The 17213-nt window shown below is 39.2% G+C and overlaps 1 protein-coding gene across 9 annotated transcripts in view; it reads left to right on the forward strand.

The window, feature by feature from the left end:
- ANAPC1 (anaphase promoting complex subunit 1) overlaps positions 1-17213 on the forward strand; it is a 121075-nt gene that overhangs the window by 35261 nt on the left and 68601 nt on the right. For all 9 annotated transcript variants that reach the window (XM_021087035.1, XM_021087037.1, XM_021087036.1 and 6 more), the window contains 11 exons: positions 261-343; positions 1402-1475; positions 3156-3301; positions 3768-3988; positions 4733-4942; positions 7654-7749; positions 9829-9919; positions 10017-10082; positions 13447-13581; positions 15174-15314; positions 16655-16715. In XM_021087035.1, coding sequence (XP_020942694.1) covers positions 261-343; positions 1402-1475; positions 3156-3301; positions 3768-3988; positions 4733-4942; positions 7654-7749; positions 9829-9919; positions 10017-10082; positions 13447-13581; positions 15174-15314; positions 16655-16715 — 1324 coding nt within the window. The remainder of the gene's footprint in view (positions 1-260; positions 344-1401; positions 1476-3155; positions 3302-3767; positions 3989-4732; positions 4943-7653; positions 7750-9828; positions 9920-10016; positions 10083-13446; positions 13582-15173; positions 15315-16654; positions 16716-17213) is intronic.

Consider the following 17213-nt stretch of genomic DNA (forward strand, 5'->3'; position numbering starts at 1 on the left):
AGTAGTTCTCTTGTGGCTCAGTGGGTTAAGGATCTGGTGTTGTCATTGCTGTGGCTGTGGTTACAGCTGTGGCTTGGATTTGATCCCTGGCCCAGGAACTTTTGGAAGAAGGAAAAAAATTATAGTTAATGCTTGTTACTTTGTAAACCTCTTATTAAATTGGAAGAAAAGCTAATGTTCTGTAATATTTCGTAAGAGCATGTTATAAAAGAATAGTTTATTTTTCTTCTGTTTTTTTTTCTCATCCTTCTACCCAATAGGTTGCAAATGTTTGGCCTACCAAATATGGATTGTTGTTCGAACGAAGCAGCTTTTCACATGAGGTTCCTCCGGGCCCACCCAGGTATGCAGGTCAGAATATAATTACTTGGGCTTTTGGTGTTGGTTCTGAGGTAAAATTGTTTACCTAAAAGTTTAGGATGATTATAATTTTCATGCTATCAGTGCAGATGTATACCTCTTTCTCTCATCTCAGTACTGTACACTTGTGAGTATGACTTCTCACTTGGCGCTTAATTATCTACAGTTTTCTTCCCCAAGTAGTAAAATTGGGCAAATACTTGGCTCAAAAGGTAACAAGAGTCAATTCTTAGCTCTGCCATTTTTTCCATTGTGTTACTTTGGGCCAGTCATTAGCTTGACTTTAGTTTCCTTATCTGTTACAGGAAGGATGCTATCACTTTCTTCTCAAGATTTCTGCAAAACTTTAGCAAGCTAGTGTATATAATCTTTGACACAGGGCTTCATACCCCTCAGATGCACAATAAATGGTAGTGTGTTCACCTTGTCTCCCCCATCAGCTGTGAGCTCATTGGAGGGCAGGACCATACGGTCCCTGTCACAGTGTGGTGCAACTAGTAGACCCTGAGTGTTAAGAAAATGGCTTATAGATTAATCTCGTTCTGTGTTTAGACAGAAGGCCTTTTTTTTCCCTCTTTTTCTCAGTCACTCCTTAAAAATGGAGCCATTTTATTTACTTGAAGGTTTTCTTTCTTTCTTTCTTTTTTTTTTTTTTTTTTTTTTATAAGTGCACTCCTTTTTAAATAGGTCTAGGTCTAAATTCTCTCTTAGCTGTCAGAAAGAAAGCTAAGAAAATGCCTCATGCCAGTTACTCTCTTGGTTCTGTAGTGTGATGACTGCTGCTTGCAGATATTCCCTGGGCTGTGTTGAGTTCCCTCTGCATGTGTGTGTGTGCATGAGAGGAGCGATTTCTAGGAATGGAGTAGAGGGTACTGTGAAAAACAGTATGTCACAAGTTCAGAGGGTTGCTTTTTGAGATGGTAGGTTTCTAGTTGTTAGTGTAATCTGCAGAAGATATTTCTTTGTAAGGAGGGTGGAAAATTTGTGCACAAATGAAATCATCTTGTGTTGGTGATACACTATTTATTTGTTCGTTTCTAGAGAACCTTTACCTACTATGTTCAGCATGCTGCATCCACTAGATGAAATAACGCCACTGGTTTGTAAATCTGGAAGTAAGTGTATTTTTATAAATTCTTTCACATGAGCTGTTTTTTGAGTTTGGGGTGGGGAAGTGGTAAAGGAGCTTATGACAATTTGATTTGTTTTATTAAAAAATATAACTTAAGCACTTAAAAATTCATATTAATGCAAAACTTGAGTACCCTTGTATTACCTACTTAACAGCTGTTCTTTTAGTAAAAACAGAGCCTATACAAAAACCAGGAATACTGATATATTTTCTGAGTAACCTGTAGATGATTCCGGACTCTGTTCCTCAGTAATTAATAAGTAAATTAACAATACATAGATAAACTAAACTTGTTTTTTGTTTTGGAAAAGAAGAACTATATGGCTTTAGATCTTTACTGTGTAAACTTTAATATTTCATTTCCCCTGCTCATAATAACATAATATGCTGGAGCTCTGACTTTTACTATTTCCTAGAGGTATTTCTAGATGGTTATTTGAAAATTTTAAGTGCGACCAAACATGGTAGGTAATTATGAATAATGAGGACTTGAAGGCTAAAAAAATATTTATAGTCTTTGACCAATTTAACTTTAAGGACGTCATCCCAAGTACATATTCTGAAATACCACTGAGATTTTTATCTTCTGTACCAGGGCCAGGCAAACCGCAGCTGGTGGGCTAAGTCTAGCTTGTTTTTGTAAGACTTATGAGCTAAGAATGGTTTTTACTTTTTTTAAAGATTGTAGAAGAAAACACAGTTATGCAGGAGAGTCAGTATGTTGTCCACAAAGCCTAAACTATTCACTCTTCGGCCTTTTACAGAAAAAGTTTGATAGTTCTATGTTATACTGCTAACAACCACAGACAGCCTAGGTAAACATGTCAGAGTCTGTGACTGAATGGTATACAGCCAGTATTGATCGTGTTTTTGAATAATATTTAATGACCTTAGGAATTGCTTATTCATAATGTTAGATAAAGCACAAAAATAAATATTCAAATTTTGTAAAAACAAAAAAAAGTATATTTGTATAGGAAAAAAAGAACTGGGAGGGATGCTTCCAAATATATTAGAAGTTATTTTGAGTGGAATTAGGAGTGATTTTTATTTCCTTTTAAATAAAGTACTTTTATAAAATAATTCTGCTTTTTTAATTTTCTATTTGAACTGAGAGGGAAGCATTTAGGAAGCTGTCAAATAAGCGTATTGAAAACAATTTATGGTACTATAGATGTAAAAGCTAAACTCACTAGGAAAAACTTACTTTGCGTGTGTACCCAGTTAAAGCAGAAACAGCAGTGTACTGTTCAGCATTGTTTGAATAGTTAACCATAAAGGACAGATTTCACATAGAAGAAAAGTACCAGTAAGGAAGTCAAACTTGGCAGGGTAATTGACGGCAGTTTTTGAATAAGTTGTTGTTAAAGGAGTCATGGACCTTTTACCTTTGGCTGATGAATTTAATGGTTTAGCCAGCACAGATCTTCAACATTTAATTGAATATGTGTGAAATCAAGACTCGTAGCACTCTCACCTTTAATATGTTTTAAGGAAATTGATGCCCAAAGTAAATTTGTTAAAAATTGAGGGTTAATTGTGTATCAGCAGGGCTTTTTGTGCTTTAATTGCCTTGGCATCTTCGTCTTTAGAAATTGAACTTCATAAACAGTCTTAGAAAGTCCATTGTTCTGTACCTGATCATTTCTGTTTTATCTTTAAGGTCTTTTTGGTTCATCACGGGTACAATATGTTGTAGATCATGCAATGAAAATTGTTTTTCTCAGCACTGATCCCTCCATTGTAATGACCTATGACACTGTTCATGGTTTGCATTCTGTGTGGACTCTCCGGAGAGTCAAAACAGAGGTAAGGATACAGGCAAGTCACTTCTTGGAGTTCTCATTGTGGCTTGGCAGTAATGAGTCCGACTAGTATCCATGAGGACTCGGGTTTGATCCCTGGCCCCGTTCAGTGGGTTAAGGATCTGGTGTTGCCATGAGCTGTGGTGTAGGTCGCAGACATGACTTGGATCTGGCGTTGCTGTGACAGTGGTGTAGGCTGGTAGCTGTAGCTCCAGTTTGACCCCTAGCCTGGGAATCTCCATATGCCGCAAGCGCTACCCTTAAAAAAAAAGGCAAGTCATTTCTTAATATGAAAGGTTAGTTAGTGCTAAAAACGTTGCATGTTTTTGGAAGAATCGTTTGTGAAATATGTTGAGTGTCTTAGAAAAAAAAGTTATATTTTTACTAACTGGTAACTACCCTGTATTTTCACAAGAAATTGCCCTTTTAATCCAGTTTTTGTCTCCTCCCCCCTTCTCTTTTGATCTAAGGAAGAGAATGTTGTTTTAAAGTTCTCGGAACAGGGAGGAACCCCGCAGCATGTGGCCACTAGCAGCTCCCTCACAGCGCACCTCAGAAGCCTCTCCAAGGGAGATTCCCCTGTGGCCTCCCCTTTCCAGAACTACTCCTCCATTCACAGCCAGAGCCGCTCAACCTCCTCTCCCAGCCTACACTCCCGCTCACCTTCCATTTCCAACATGGCAGCTCTCAGGTGCGACCTAAGTGTGGAAGCCTTTCCTTGTTCTAAACCAGACACCCCAAGAAAAAGATCCCTTCTTTTTAAACTCCTCTTGTGATTTGAAGGATTTAAAATTTCTCTTGACAGTTTCTGAGTATACTTTAGGAAAAACAGCATTATTCCAGTTGTGCTAGCTTTACTAAGACTTCCAGGCCTGCTGTGTTACTTTTTCAATGAGTCATGTTTAGAAGCCAAGGGTGCTTGTCATGAGATTGCCTCACACAACATTGTAGATCAGCTGTACTAAAAATCAACTAAAGGATTGCCTCATTTTTACCACTAAGTGGCAGAAGTTTAATAGGTATTAATTGCAAAAAATATTTTGGTACTATTTTCTTTTGTCTTAATTTGCATTAGCTTTTGTTTTCATTAATATCTGTCTGGTGCTATAGAGACATGGTTTTGTTGGTATGTATACATCTGAATGTACAGGAACATAGTTTAGACTTTTTTGAATAATATAAACCATTTTCTGAGGCAGAAAATGACTAATTTTCAGTTTTTTAAAAAATGAATTCTAACAGGGATTCTAAATCTATGGAATATACTAACGCATGTTGACACACCATTTAAGTAGCTACTGCTTTTTAAAAAAAATTTGTTTCTGACTGGGTTGATGCCATGAATACTCTGTACATAGAAGTTGGAATGTGTTATTGGAAAGTATGTGCTATCAGCCTGCATTATTAATTGTGATGCTCTCTTCTCTGTTTGCAGTCGTGCTCATTCTCCTGCCTTAGGAGTGCACTCTTTTTCAGGGGTGCAAAGATTCAACCTTTCAAGCCATAATCAATCTCCAAAGAGACACAGTATTTCTCATTCTCCAAATAGTAATTCTAATGGCTCCTTTCTTGCACCAGAAACAGAGCCAATTGTTCCTGAACTTTGTATTGACCATTTGTGGACAGAAACAATTACTAATACAAGGTTTGCAGTATGTATTTTCGTATTCAATGAAAAATGATGCTAAAAGTTTTGCTTAAAGCTTCCTTTGAATATAAGCCATCATTAATACTTAAGAAATACATGGAGATATATATTAAGGCTACCTCAGTTTCAGTAGAGCATATTAATTATATTAAGGTGATATCTTAATATTCTTTTGCCATTTGCTATTTCTTCCTTAAGTTAGTAGTAGTAATCTCTCACATTTGAAGTGTTTGATGTTTTAGGGAGAAACAACTGTTTTCTGTAGATTAGGAAACTTGGATTTTATAGCATTTTTTCTTAAGTTTTGTCCTTATGTTAGTGGGATATCAGCTGTTTTGGGAAACAAACTCAGATCTCTTTCCTGTGTGACCTTTCTCCTTTTATTTTCTCTTTGTGAGTGCCCGTGTGTGTGCTAGCGACTGTAGGTTATTAGTCAAGTAAGTCACCATCCCTGTCCCCAAAAAGAGATAGCTGGCGGATGGTGACACAGGAGGCACTGCTGTGTCTGCTGGTAGGGCTTTGGCAAGGTGACTCAGTATTTGCTGGCTGGGTAAATGGGGCAGGACACAGTAGGTGGTTAGAGGGGATCAGAACAAAAGTTCAGAAGTGTGATGTGTGGTATGTTCCGGAAATTACAGCTACTGTCAAAAACCTTGTTTGTGCAGGAGGAAGGGAAAGGACTGAGAAGGAGGAGGTTGAGAGAGATTGCCCTAGGGCTGTTGTGTTTGATGAGTGCTGCTGTAAGAAGGTGCTTTAGATGTGAGTCATAAACTCAGGGGAAAGAGCAGTTACTTATCAGTGGTGATTGAGGCGAGATGGGTGGATTGGAATATCCAGAGTGTGTAGAGGTCTTGTTCTTGGAGGGCCTGTGTATGAGCTTGCAGTTGTGGAGTTCTGGTAACCCTCTGGAATCAAAAATAGTAATTGTGTGTATGTGCAGTATATAGGATTCTTAAGGAGAGGGTTTTACATTCATTAGGATCTCAGACAGCGTCTGAGACCTCCAAGTAGTTGAAGCCAGGTTGTGTAGAATCAGAAGAGGGCCACAGACTCAAGTCCTGGAAATGTAAAATTTGGAGGTGAAAGAAATAAAGCTGAGGCAGAGGGACAAAGCAAGAGCAGTCAGGTGGGAGAAGCATGCAGGAAAAGTCATAGAACACAAGAAAAGAAGCTTTTAAGAAGGAGATGCCGGTCTTGCCAGTGCTGGTGAAGCATGGCACTAGGAGGTGGTGCCTGGATGGCAGTAAGTTCACTGCTGACCTCGGACAGGGCACCTGGGGGACAGGGTAGAGTGGAGTGGAAAAAGTAAATGGGGACTGAGGAGGTGAACTTAGATCCAAGGAATTGGCCTTTGAATGGGAATGAGGGTACAAAACCAGCTAGAGGAATCTCAGGGTCAAGGGAGAGTTGTGTTTTTGCTGAATTATGTTAAAGAAAATTAGTGTTCATTTTTGCCTGAAGTATCTTAGTGCGTGTCTCTAAAAAGTAAGGGCATTTTTTTACCACAATACTGTTTTTATTCCCAGCCAAATTAACAGTAAGTCCTTTATATAATCTAATATTTAGTCCATCTTTGTATTTGAAGTTTTATTTTAATATGAGAGAGTAGGCTACAAGGACTATACCCAGAGCAGGGAAAACATTGAAAATATGGAGGAGAAGAAATGATTGATGAAACAAGGAACCAGAATGAGCACAAGGAGAGATTAACCTTGGGGAGAAAGAAGGTGATGGTTATTGGGTAGGGCAGGAGTGGGGCCCTGTGAAACAGAGGGCAAACGTGTGTTCTTAGGCTGGCGGGTTGGGGATAAGTGGTTGGAGGAAAGTAAAGATGTGAGCCCAGTTGAAGGAGGTTCTATTTTTGTTCCTTTTATAGAAAATAAAAATTTCTTGTGTTTAAAATTCATTTGTCTTTAAATACCTTATTGGTAAGTTGGATATATTACATATCCTTATTTTACAGAGGTAATGGTCTTCTGTGCCAGTCTACAAAGGAATTTTTGAGAATTGAGAATTTTATTTTTATTTATTTATTTATTTTTGTCTTTTATATATTTCTTGGGCCACTCCCGCGGCATATGGAGGTTCCCAGGCTAGGGGTCCAATCAGAGCTTTAGCCGCTGGCCAACACCAAAGCCGTAGCAACGTAGGATCCAAGCTGAGTCTGCAACCTACACCACAGCTCATGGCAATGCCAGATCCTTCACCCACTGAGCAAGGCCAGGGATCGAACCTGCAACCTCATGGTTCCTAGTCGGATTCGTTAACCACTGAGCCGCAATGGGAACTCCAAGAATTGAGAATTTTTGAGGATGGTTTGAAAAAGGGATGAAGTGGAGCCTAATCTGAGAAATGGAGCAAGGGTAGATTGGAGAGGTCATGTTATAAAAAGCCTGACCCCTCAGAGCCTGTCAGAGATAGGAATTCAAGCTTGCGTTACTTTTGCAGTAGGCAGCTTATACACTGTGGAATTAAAAAGTCTTTGGTAATGATTACGTTTATTTAAATTCCCCAAAAAGCTATATAGTGGAACTGAAAGGGATCTAAGAGATCATGAAGTTCAATACTTAGATGTACTTTTGTGTCTTCAAGGTGTTTGCTTGGTCCAAGTAGTATTTCTTGCAGAATATTTTCAAAGACTTCTAATAGTTACTTGGTAGATTTTTGAGCCTGTGCTAACAATTTCTTTATTAATATATCTATCACAGGGAGAAAAATTCACAGGCCTCAAAAGTCTTTATTACCACTGACCTTTGTGGGCAAAAGTTCTTGTGCTTTTTAGTAGAGTCCCAGCTCCAGTTACGGTAAGTGTGTGTATGTATATATATCCCTTTGATTCTGTGTAAATAAACTTAGGACTACTTTTTCTTTTTTTGGCTTAAGTAGCTTTATTGATGTAATTTACATACCATAAAAGTAATGTTTTAAATTTACAATTAAAATGATTTTTAGTAAATTTATAGAGTTAGGCATCTACCACCACAGTCCAGTTTTAAAACGTTTCTACTATTTAATTAATTAATTAATTTAGGGCTACACCAGCAGCATATGGAGGTTCCCAGGCTAGGGGTAGAATTGGAGCTGCAGCTGTTGGCCTACACCACAGCCATAGCAATGGGGGATCCTTTACCACAGTTCATGGCAACAATGGATCCCTAACCCACTGAGCAAGTCCAGGGATCGAACCCGAAACCTCGTGGTTCCTAGTCGGATTCGTCTCCGCTGTGCCATGACGGGAACTCCATAAAACATTTCTACTATTTTAAAAAGATCCCTTGTGTTTGACTTGCAGTCAGTCTCTGTTCTCATTCCCAACTTTAGGCAGCCAGTATATAGGCTTTTAGCATCTGCAGATTTGCCTTTTTTGGATGTTTTATATAAATAGAATCATACAATTTGTGTTTTTTTTTGTGTCTAACTTTTTTTACTTAGCGTGTTTTTTAGGACCTGCCATGTCGTAATATGTATAAATATCTTATTTGTAGTAATGTATGGATATGACCTATTTTGTTTATCTGTTCATTAGTTGATGGACATTTGGTTTGTTTCCACTTTTTTGACCATTGTGAATTATGTTGCTATGATTGGAGCAGAAGTCTTTAGGTGGACATTCATGATTTCATTTTTCTTGGGTAGATACCTAGCAGAGGATCAAATGATAAATTCATTGTAAACGTTTTTCTGTGACTTGAGGAAGTTCCAGGGCCAGGGATCAAACCTGAGCCATAGCTTTGACTGGAGCCACAGCAGTGACAACATAGGATCCTTAAGCTGCACCATCAGGGAACTTCTCAGTGTAAACTTTTTAAGAAATTGCTAAATTTGTTTTTCAAATAGGCTGTACCATTTTACATTCCCACAAGTAGGTTTTTTTTTTTTTTTTTTTTTTTTTTTTTTGTCTTTTTGCCTTTTCTAGGTCCGCTTCCTGCGGCATATGGAGGTTCCCAGGCTAGGGGTCCAATCAGAGCTGCAGCTACCGGCTTACGCCAGAGCCACAGCAACTCGGGATCCGAGCTGCGTCTGCAACCCACACCGCAGCTCACGGCAATGCCGGATCCTTAACCCATTGAACAAAGGCAGGGATCGAACCCGCAACCTCATGGTTCCTAGTCGGATTCGTTAACCACTGCGCCATGACGGGAACTCCCCACAAGTAGTTTTTGAATGTTCTACTTTCTTCACCCTTGAAAACATTTGATATATTCATTTGCTTTCATTGTAGCCATTCTGGTGGGTGTGAAGTGGTTTTAATTTGCATTTTTCCAGTGACTTATGATGTCAAGTATATTCTCATGTGCTTATTAGCTGTTTATTTATCTTCTTAGGTGAAATGTGTATTCATATATTTGCCCATTTATGGACCTTTTAATTTTGAGATTATTATAGATGACAGGAAGTTGTAAAACAGTAGGGGTCCTGTGTACCTTGCAGTTCCCCGCCCCCCGGAGGTAACGTCTTATGTAACTATAGTGTATAGTCAAAACTAAGAAATTGACATCAGTACAATCCACAGACCTTATTCAAAGTTCATCAGTCTTACATGTGTTCATTTGGGTGTTTATAGGATTTCATGAAGTTTTCTCATGTATACATTTTGCAAACACTGTAATCAAGACTCAGAACTCTTTTTTATTACCTCACAGATCTCCCTCCTGCTCCCTCTTTAGAGTTACATACACCAAACCCACCTGCCACTATCTCTGGCAACCACTAATCTATTCTCTGTCTCTGTAATTCTGTCCTTTGAAAATGTTGTAGAGATGGAATCATACAGTAAGTAACCTCCAGAAATTGGCTTTTTAGCGTCAGCATAAAACCCTTGAGATCAGTACAGGTTGTTGCATGTGTCAATAGTGTATCTCTTTTTAAATTTCAATATTTAGATGTGTAAAGTTTCAAGAGAGCAATGATAAAACCCAGCTCATCTTTGGCTCCATCACCAACATTCAGGCAAAGGATGCAGCGCCCGTGGAGGTAAATGCAGGCGCATTTCTTGAGAAGTTGAAAATCATTGTGCTTTACAATTTACACCAATTGGAAAATAAAAGTTTTGCCCCCCTCCTTTTTTTAGAAGATAGATACTATGCTGGTCCTGGAGGGCTGTGGAAACCTGGTGCTGTATACAGGAGTGGTTCGGGTAAGTAATAAACAGCATTTTGTGCTTCAGTAGGACTATTTCCTTAATTATTATTTTTTAATGTTACTTTAGTGTGATATTTAAAATTTGTTAGCTCTGTCTGCAGGATTCTTGTAAGAGTTGAAAATAAAGTCTTCAATTTAGGTTGGGTCTAATTTGGAGTCTAGGATTCACTATCAGATGGATTGGCACTGTGAACACAGTGCAGTTGGGAAACCTTTAATGAGTATAGATGGATTATTAAATAAAAAGGAAGAGAAATTAACTGAAGTTTTATAAAGAATATAGTTTTAAAATTAATGTCTGGGTAGATTTGTTAAGTCTCAAAGTTTTAGTAAAGTTGCATTATGTTAAATGTATAGTAGGAGTTCCTGTGGTTGTGCAGCGGGATTGGCAGTGCCTTGGGAGCGCTGAGACACAGGTTCGATCCCTGACCTGGCACAGATCTGGTGTTGCTGCAGCTGTGGCTTGGGTCACAGCTATAGCTCGGATCTGATCCCTGGCCTGGGAACTCCATATGCTGTGGGGTGGCCAAAAAAAAAAAGTATGGTGTTTATGTTGGCTGTATTATTTTAAATAGTTGTGAAGTTTATATACAGAATAATGTAAATTTTGCAAATTTAAATTATGAAATTTAAATTCAACTTGAAGAATGAGGCAAACATTCGTATAACCACTACCCAGGTTAAGATGCGGACTGTTGCCAATATCTCTACAGTCTCCTGAGTGTGCTTTCCACGTTGCGGCCTCACCGCCCAGAGGTGGACAGTACCCTTACTTGCAATCAATCCCCTCTCCCTCCACCCTTTTTTAGCCTTGCCATTGGCACGCAGAAGTTCCTGGGCCAGGGATCGAACATAGGCCACAGCAGTGAAGGGTGGATTCTTAACCCTCTGAGCCAACAGGAAACTCTTCAGTCCCCCTTTTTAAAAATTAATTGTTTTTCACAATTGTGTATCACTAAGTAGTAAATTGTTTAGTTTTTCTTTGTTTTTGAATTTTCATGTAAAGGAAACATACCACATACTCTTCTCTGACGAGACCATTTTGCTCAACATTCTATTATTTTTAGATTTACATATGTCAATGTGTAGCTCTTGTAGACCTGTTCACTGTTACATAGTTTTCCATTGTATGATTATACCAAAACTTTACCAGCCACTATGGTTGTTTTGTTGTTTCTGCTGTTTTCTCTAATAATGCTTTAAAAAGTTTTTTTTTTTTTTTAAGATACATGTCTTCTAGCCTTTAGAATATATTCATATTCAGCTTAGCCATGTGGTGCCAAATCGTATCAGGGTTGCAAGGTTGTACAGCAGTGTATGAGAGTTCTCAAAGCTTTTTTATATTCTTGCTAATCCAGAGTACTGTTAATTTTTTTCTCCCGTATTTGTGCCTCATTACAGCCAAGTAAGACTGGAAGGCTCCCCACCTGGCCTTTACTGACAGGCCTGAGGGGTAGGGTGCAGTATTTTCCCTTGATGTTTGTCTGGAGTAGGTTGGTTATTGTCTAGAAGTTTTCTATCTTGCTAGGCCATTCCTTTCCTGATTCTTTGGCCAAGGAGAGCAGGATTTCTTGGCTCTTTTTCTTATCTGCTCCCATAGTGAGATTGGGGTCTGCCTCAACTTCCACACTGCCTAGAGGCCAGTTTCTGAACTGAATGGTGTTACAGACCATTGTTTAGTTCTCACATCTTTTACTGTGTCATTTTTGGTGAGTTTCACACATGAGTCTCTCAGAGGCCTGCCCAGAATTTCATATACATATTTAGAAAGTTCTTTTGTCTATTTCCTTTCTCTCCATTCCTCCCCTCATTCCCCAGTTGGGACAGAGAGGGGTTACTGCCTTGTTATTGCAGGGTGGGGATAGAATACAGTGCTCCACCCAGACTCTGGAAGAGAAGGGGAGAGGTAGGTGCTTTATTATTGTAGAGCCTGGGTGAAGGCCAGACTCTTCCCCTGGGCAGGGGCTGCGCACCGTGGGGAGGTGGAGAGGGGCTGCCTGGTGATGATGAAAGCAGGGCTTTGTCCACAGTCTCTGGCTGCAGTGCCTGCAGAGCTGAGATGTAGGATAGGCCTGCCCCTCTCTGTGTGGACCAGGGCGCCACCTAGTCCTCGCAGGTGGGATGACAGGACCCCGCCCTCTGTCTCCATCCATGACTCATGAACAGGTGGGCACTGAGGGCCGTGGCTTTTTCCATGTGTTTGCCTGAAGTGGGGCAGGCATGGGGAAAATGTTTCTTCCCTGCTTCTTCACTCTTCCCAACCAAATTTTGGCAAAAAGAGTAAGGTTTCCCTGGGTCCTTTTGGTCTGTGCCTGTGGGCATTTCTGGGTTGCGGACCTTTGAGAGGCCAAGGCCTGGTTATGAGGGAGTTAGAGAAACACAGACAAAAAGCTCAGGAATTCCATAGGTCATTCCTGGTTCTCAGGTCCCTAGCCAGTCAGTCTTTTTTCCCTACCACATAGAGTCTTCTGTTAGTTTCATCATCAATTCATATGTTTTGTGGTAGTGGTAATTAGTGGGAGGAATAGCATGGGATATGCTTACTCCATATTTTTATGACCCAGAGGTGTCTCTGATGGCTTTTCAAAATCTTACATTTACTAGTGCTCACTGTCATTTTTGTTCTTTAATCCTAAGGATTTTATTTGGACAACTTTTGTGATTTTATTAGCTTTCAGGGAGTATATTGACATAAGTATGTATATAGTTAAAATTTCACTTTAGTTCTGAGTATCTCCTTTTAGTCCTTTTAGTCTTTATCTCCTATTAGTCTTTTTAGTTTTCAGCCTGTATGGGTGTGAATTTCTATTGTATTTTTCCTGAGAACCCTATGGATAGCTATATGGAGGAGGAAGCCTTTGAGAGTTTATGACGGAAGACAGGTTGTGAGCTAGAGAGTACAATTTGAATTAGGTTGGATTTAATTTCTTGAGTATCACTTCAGCCTGATTTTTTTGACCCTGAAGAAGTAATTGGTGTTCTTTCTTTCTGCCAGGAGACTAGTTAATAAGATCGATGCTTATAGTCTCTGAAAGCTTAGTGTCCTTGCAGTCTTTATCATCAATAGGGTAGAAAAATGCAAAAAAAGGTCCTTAATAATGAAAAGGACCTGCCAAAAAAAGGTCCTTAATAATGAAAAGAAGGAATCAGGCTAAGAGAATTTATGGCAAGATATTTGTAGTTGGATGGTGGACTGATACATTATTAAAATTTTAATTCTGTTTATTTTTTAGTTGCATTTGGTGAGCATAAACTTTGAAATATTAAAAGAAATAATATGCTTACATGCTGCACTGTTTTATTTAAGAATATGATACATTAAAGCTAATGTCTTTTGGCATGTATTTTATTGTTCAAAGGTGGGAAAGGTTTTTATTCCCGGACTGCCAGCTCCCTCCCTGACAGTGTCCAACACGATGCCTCGGCCCAGCACGCCGCTTGACAGCGTTAGTACTCCTAACCCTCTGAGTAAACTGCTTGGACCCTTGGATGAGGTAAGAAAGGGTTTAGGTGTTGTCGCAAATTAGTTGTGTTTTAAAGAAGTTTGGTCAAATACTCGTTTTTTTCCATGGTTAACCTTTTTTCTGTTTTAAAAATGACAATTGGAATTTTAGCTAATGCTTGTAGAATATAAATATTTTCAAACACAAGTGATTCAGTGAACATACATTGACTTTCCTCATGATGTGTAAGGTACTTTTTGAAGGTACTACAGTGAGGAAAGTGATGCATTCTTTTTCATCTAGGGCTCTCCCAGTTTACTTGGGTGGAACAGATATGCTGTGTGTTTTAAGAAATTATAATTTAAGATAGACTACTAAGGGGAGTTCCCGTTGTGGTGCAGCAGAAACAAATCCAACTAGGAACCATGAGGTGCGAATTCAATCCCTGGCCTTGCTCAGTGGGTTAAGGATCTGGTTTTGCCATGGGCTATGGTGCAGGTCGCAGACGTGGCTCAGATCTGGCAGACGTGGCTGTGGCGTAGGCCAGTGGGTACATCTCCGATTGGACCCCTAGCCTGGGAACCTCCATATGCCGCAGGTGTGGCCTTAAAAAGACAAAAAAAAAAAAAGACAAAAAAAAAAAAAAAGGCTACTAAGGCTTATGAATGAGGAGCAAAGAGTACCATAGGATATTCATTGATTGGAAGATCTATCGTGATGGGGTGATATGGTAGAAGCAGAGCCTCCTCTCTGAGAGACCTGAGGGTAAGTAGGTATGTATAGGTGGAAAGGGGCATTGGGGTAAAGAGAGATCACTGGTGTGGGCTCAGAGGCTCCAGAGTGTGGAACGTTTTTAAGGTGTAATTGTGTCTCCATCTCCTAGCATACAGTAAGACTCAGCACATCTGTGGAATGAGTGAATGCTTATGAAAGTCCATGTAGAGTGTTGGGTGAGGCAGGGCAAAGGATGGGATAATAATAAGCTGTTTTCTGGTGTTATCTGTGTACTAGGCACTGTTCTGAGTGTTTCATATATGTTAACTCATTAAGTCCCGTCTAATAGCTTTATTAGGAAAATAATCCTTGCTTTATGAATGGGTACATGGAGGTACAGAGATAGTACTTGTCTCAAGACATAGCTAACAAGTGGTAGAGTTAGGATTTATACTCTTCCTAACATGCTTCTAAAGAAGGAAGAATGAAAGGTTTTTATTAGGAGTACAGTCACCAGAGCACTGTAGGTTTGGGGATGGTGGAGTTAGGAGTGTTGGATTTGTGGTTTAGATAGGTTTATCTTGGGACTGAAGATAGGGACACCAATTAGATCCCAAGAGGTGTGAGACTCTGGGGCCACCTCCTTCCGGTTTCCTTCTTTTTTTCCTTATCTTGGTCCTCAAGTCCGGGTTGTCTCCACAGCTCTCCAGTGCCACCGATCAGATGGTTTGCTATTTTTATCTAGTTTTTCTAGTTGCTTTTGGTGAGGACCTTGATCTGCTCTAGAGTACTTCATCATACTTAGAGCAGAATGGTTTTAAATCATTATTGGCAACTGTTAGTTAGACTGTAAGCAAAAAAGACAAAGTTTCTTCATGCTTAATTTCTCAAAAATGCTTCATATGTGTTGTATTTATGACTTTTTACAGGTTGTTCTATTGTCCCCAGTTCCAGAACTAAGGGATTCTTCAAAGCTTCATGATTCTCTCTATAATGAGGATTGTACTTTCCAACAGCTTGGAACTTACATTCATTCTATAAGAGACCCTGTCCATAACAGAGTAACACTAGTAAGTATGTGTATCTATTTTTAAAACATTAGGTAGCTTTCTAAGAATTATGGCCGTCATTCAAAATTTGTCAGAATGCAGAATTTTGATCCAAAAATAAAAAAAAATATGTGATTTTTAAAATCTCTTGTAGTGGGGGAGTTCCCATTGTGGCTCAGAAGGTGATGAACCTAACTGGTATCCATGAAGATGCGTGTTTGGACCCTGGCCTCGCTCAGTGGGCTAAGGATCTGGCGTTGCCATGAGCTGTGGTGTAGGCTGGCAGCTGCAGCTTTGATTCGACTCCTAACCTGGGAAGTCTGATATGCCCCACAGGTTCGGCCATAAAAAGCAAATGAAAAAACAAAAACAAACCAAAAAACCCTTTTGCGATGGGTCATTTTGGGGCATTATTTTACTCTAAGTAGTTCTGCCTAACTTTTCCAGAGTTTATACAGCATTTATTGAGGAGTTCCCGCTCTGCACAGTGGATGAAAACTCTGAGACTGTAGCAGCTTAAGTTGCTTCAGAGGCGTAGGTTTGATCCTCAGCCCAGTGCCTGGTTAAAGGGTCTGATGTTGCCGCAGCTGTGACGTAGATTGCAGCTGCAGCTCAAGTTCAGTCCTGGCCTGGGAATTTCCATATATTGTGGTTTTGGCTATTAAAATTTTTTTTTTCCGTTGAAAATGGAGTTCTCTGGTGGCTTAGCAGGTTAAGTATCTGGTGTTGTCACTGTGTGGCTCAGGTTGCTGCTGTGGCTCGGGTTCCATCCCTGGCCTTGGAACTTCTTCAAGCTGTGAGTGTGGCCAAAAAAATTTATTGAAAACAGAAGTGTTCAATCAGTTGAAATTTTTATGGACATGATTTTTGTCTTTTCATTAAAAGTAAGCCTCTCTTTTTGGTGATTTTGACGCTTAGTGTCTGTATGAAAATTAAACGCTTCATTAAAGACAAGATTGTAAATAATTATGCAGATTATATGTAATTACATACTAATGCATATTAATTATAATTATAAATAATTACAATATATGATCATAATTAGTTATAACTATTATAATTATAAATGGTTATGTTATAATATGAGGATATAATACATGATTATAAATAATTATATAATTATGTAAAAAATTATAAATAATTGTAATAATAAGACAAAATTATAATTATTAGTTATTTCTGAAATTTTAAAGTATTCAGTTCTATTAGAAAAATACTGCTTGTTTTTCATTTATTTTATTGAATTTTGCTTTGACAGGCAAACAATCTTAGAAAGCATCAACAATTTTTAAGACATTCAAAGACTTAGAATACATGGATTCTATTTACTTGCTCTTGTTTGTTTCTGTTCTTTTCCTTAGGAACTGAGTAATGGTTCCATGGTTAGGATCACTATTCCTGAAATTGCCACCTCTGAATTAGGTATGATTGAGGATCAAACATTACTTTTGTGTGTTCTTACTTTGATTTAAAAGATATGGATGAATTGCTGATTTGCATCAATAATTGGGGTTGTAAAAATTTTGCTATTTTTGAGGGCATGGGGTGAGGCTTTTTTTTACTGTTTAGAGAAGCTATAAAGAGCTGGGGAGCACTGTGCTGTCTACTTTGTGTGTTCTCTGGGGCTGGAGGTACCTTCAAGGATGTGCTGGTTCTGCTTCTGTGAGATTTCTTTTTTTTGTCTTTTTGCTATTTCTTTGGGCCACTCCCACGGCATATGGAGATTCCCTGGCTAGGGGTTGAATTGGAGCTGTAGCCACCGGCCTATGCCAGAGCCACAGCAACACGGGATCCGAGCCGAGTCTGCAACCTACACCACAGCTCACGGCAATGCCGGATCGTTAACCCACTGAGCAAGGGCAGGGACCGAACCCGCAACCTCATGGTTCCTAGTCGGATTCGTTAACCACTGCGCCACGA

This window comes from Sus scrofa, chromosome 3 (assembly GCF_000003025.6).
Source record: "Sus scrofa isolate TJ Tabasco breed Duroc chromosome 3, Sscrofa11.1, whole genome shotgun sequence".
In the NCBI taxonomy this organism is placed as follows: Eukaryota; Metazoa; Chordata; class Mammalia; order Artiodactyla; family Suidae; genus Sus; species Sus scrofa.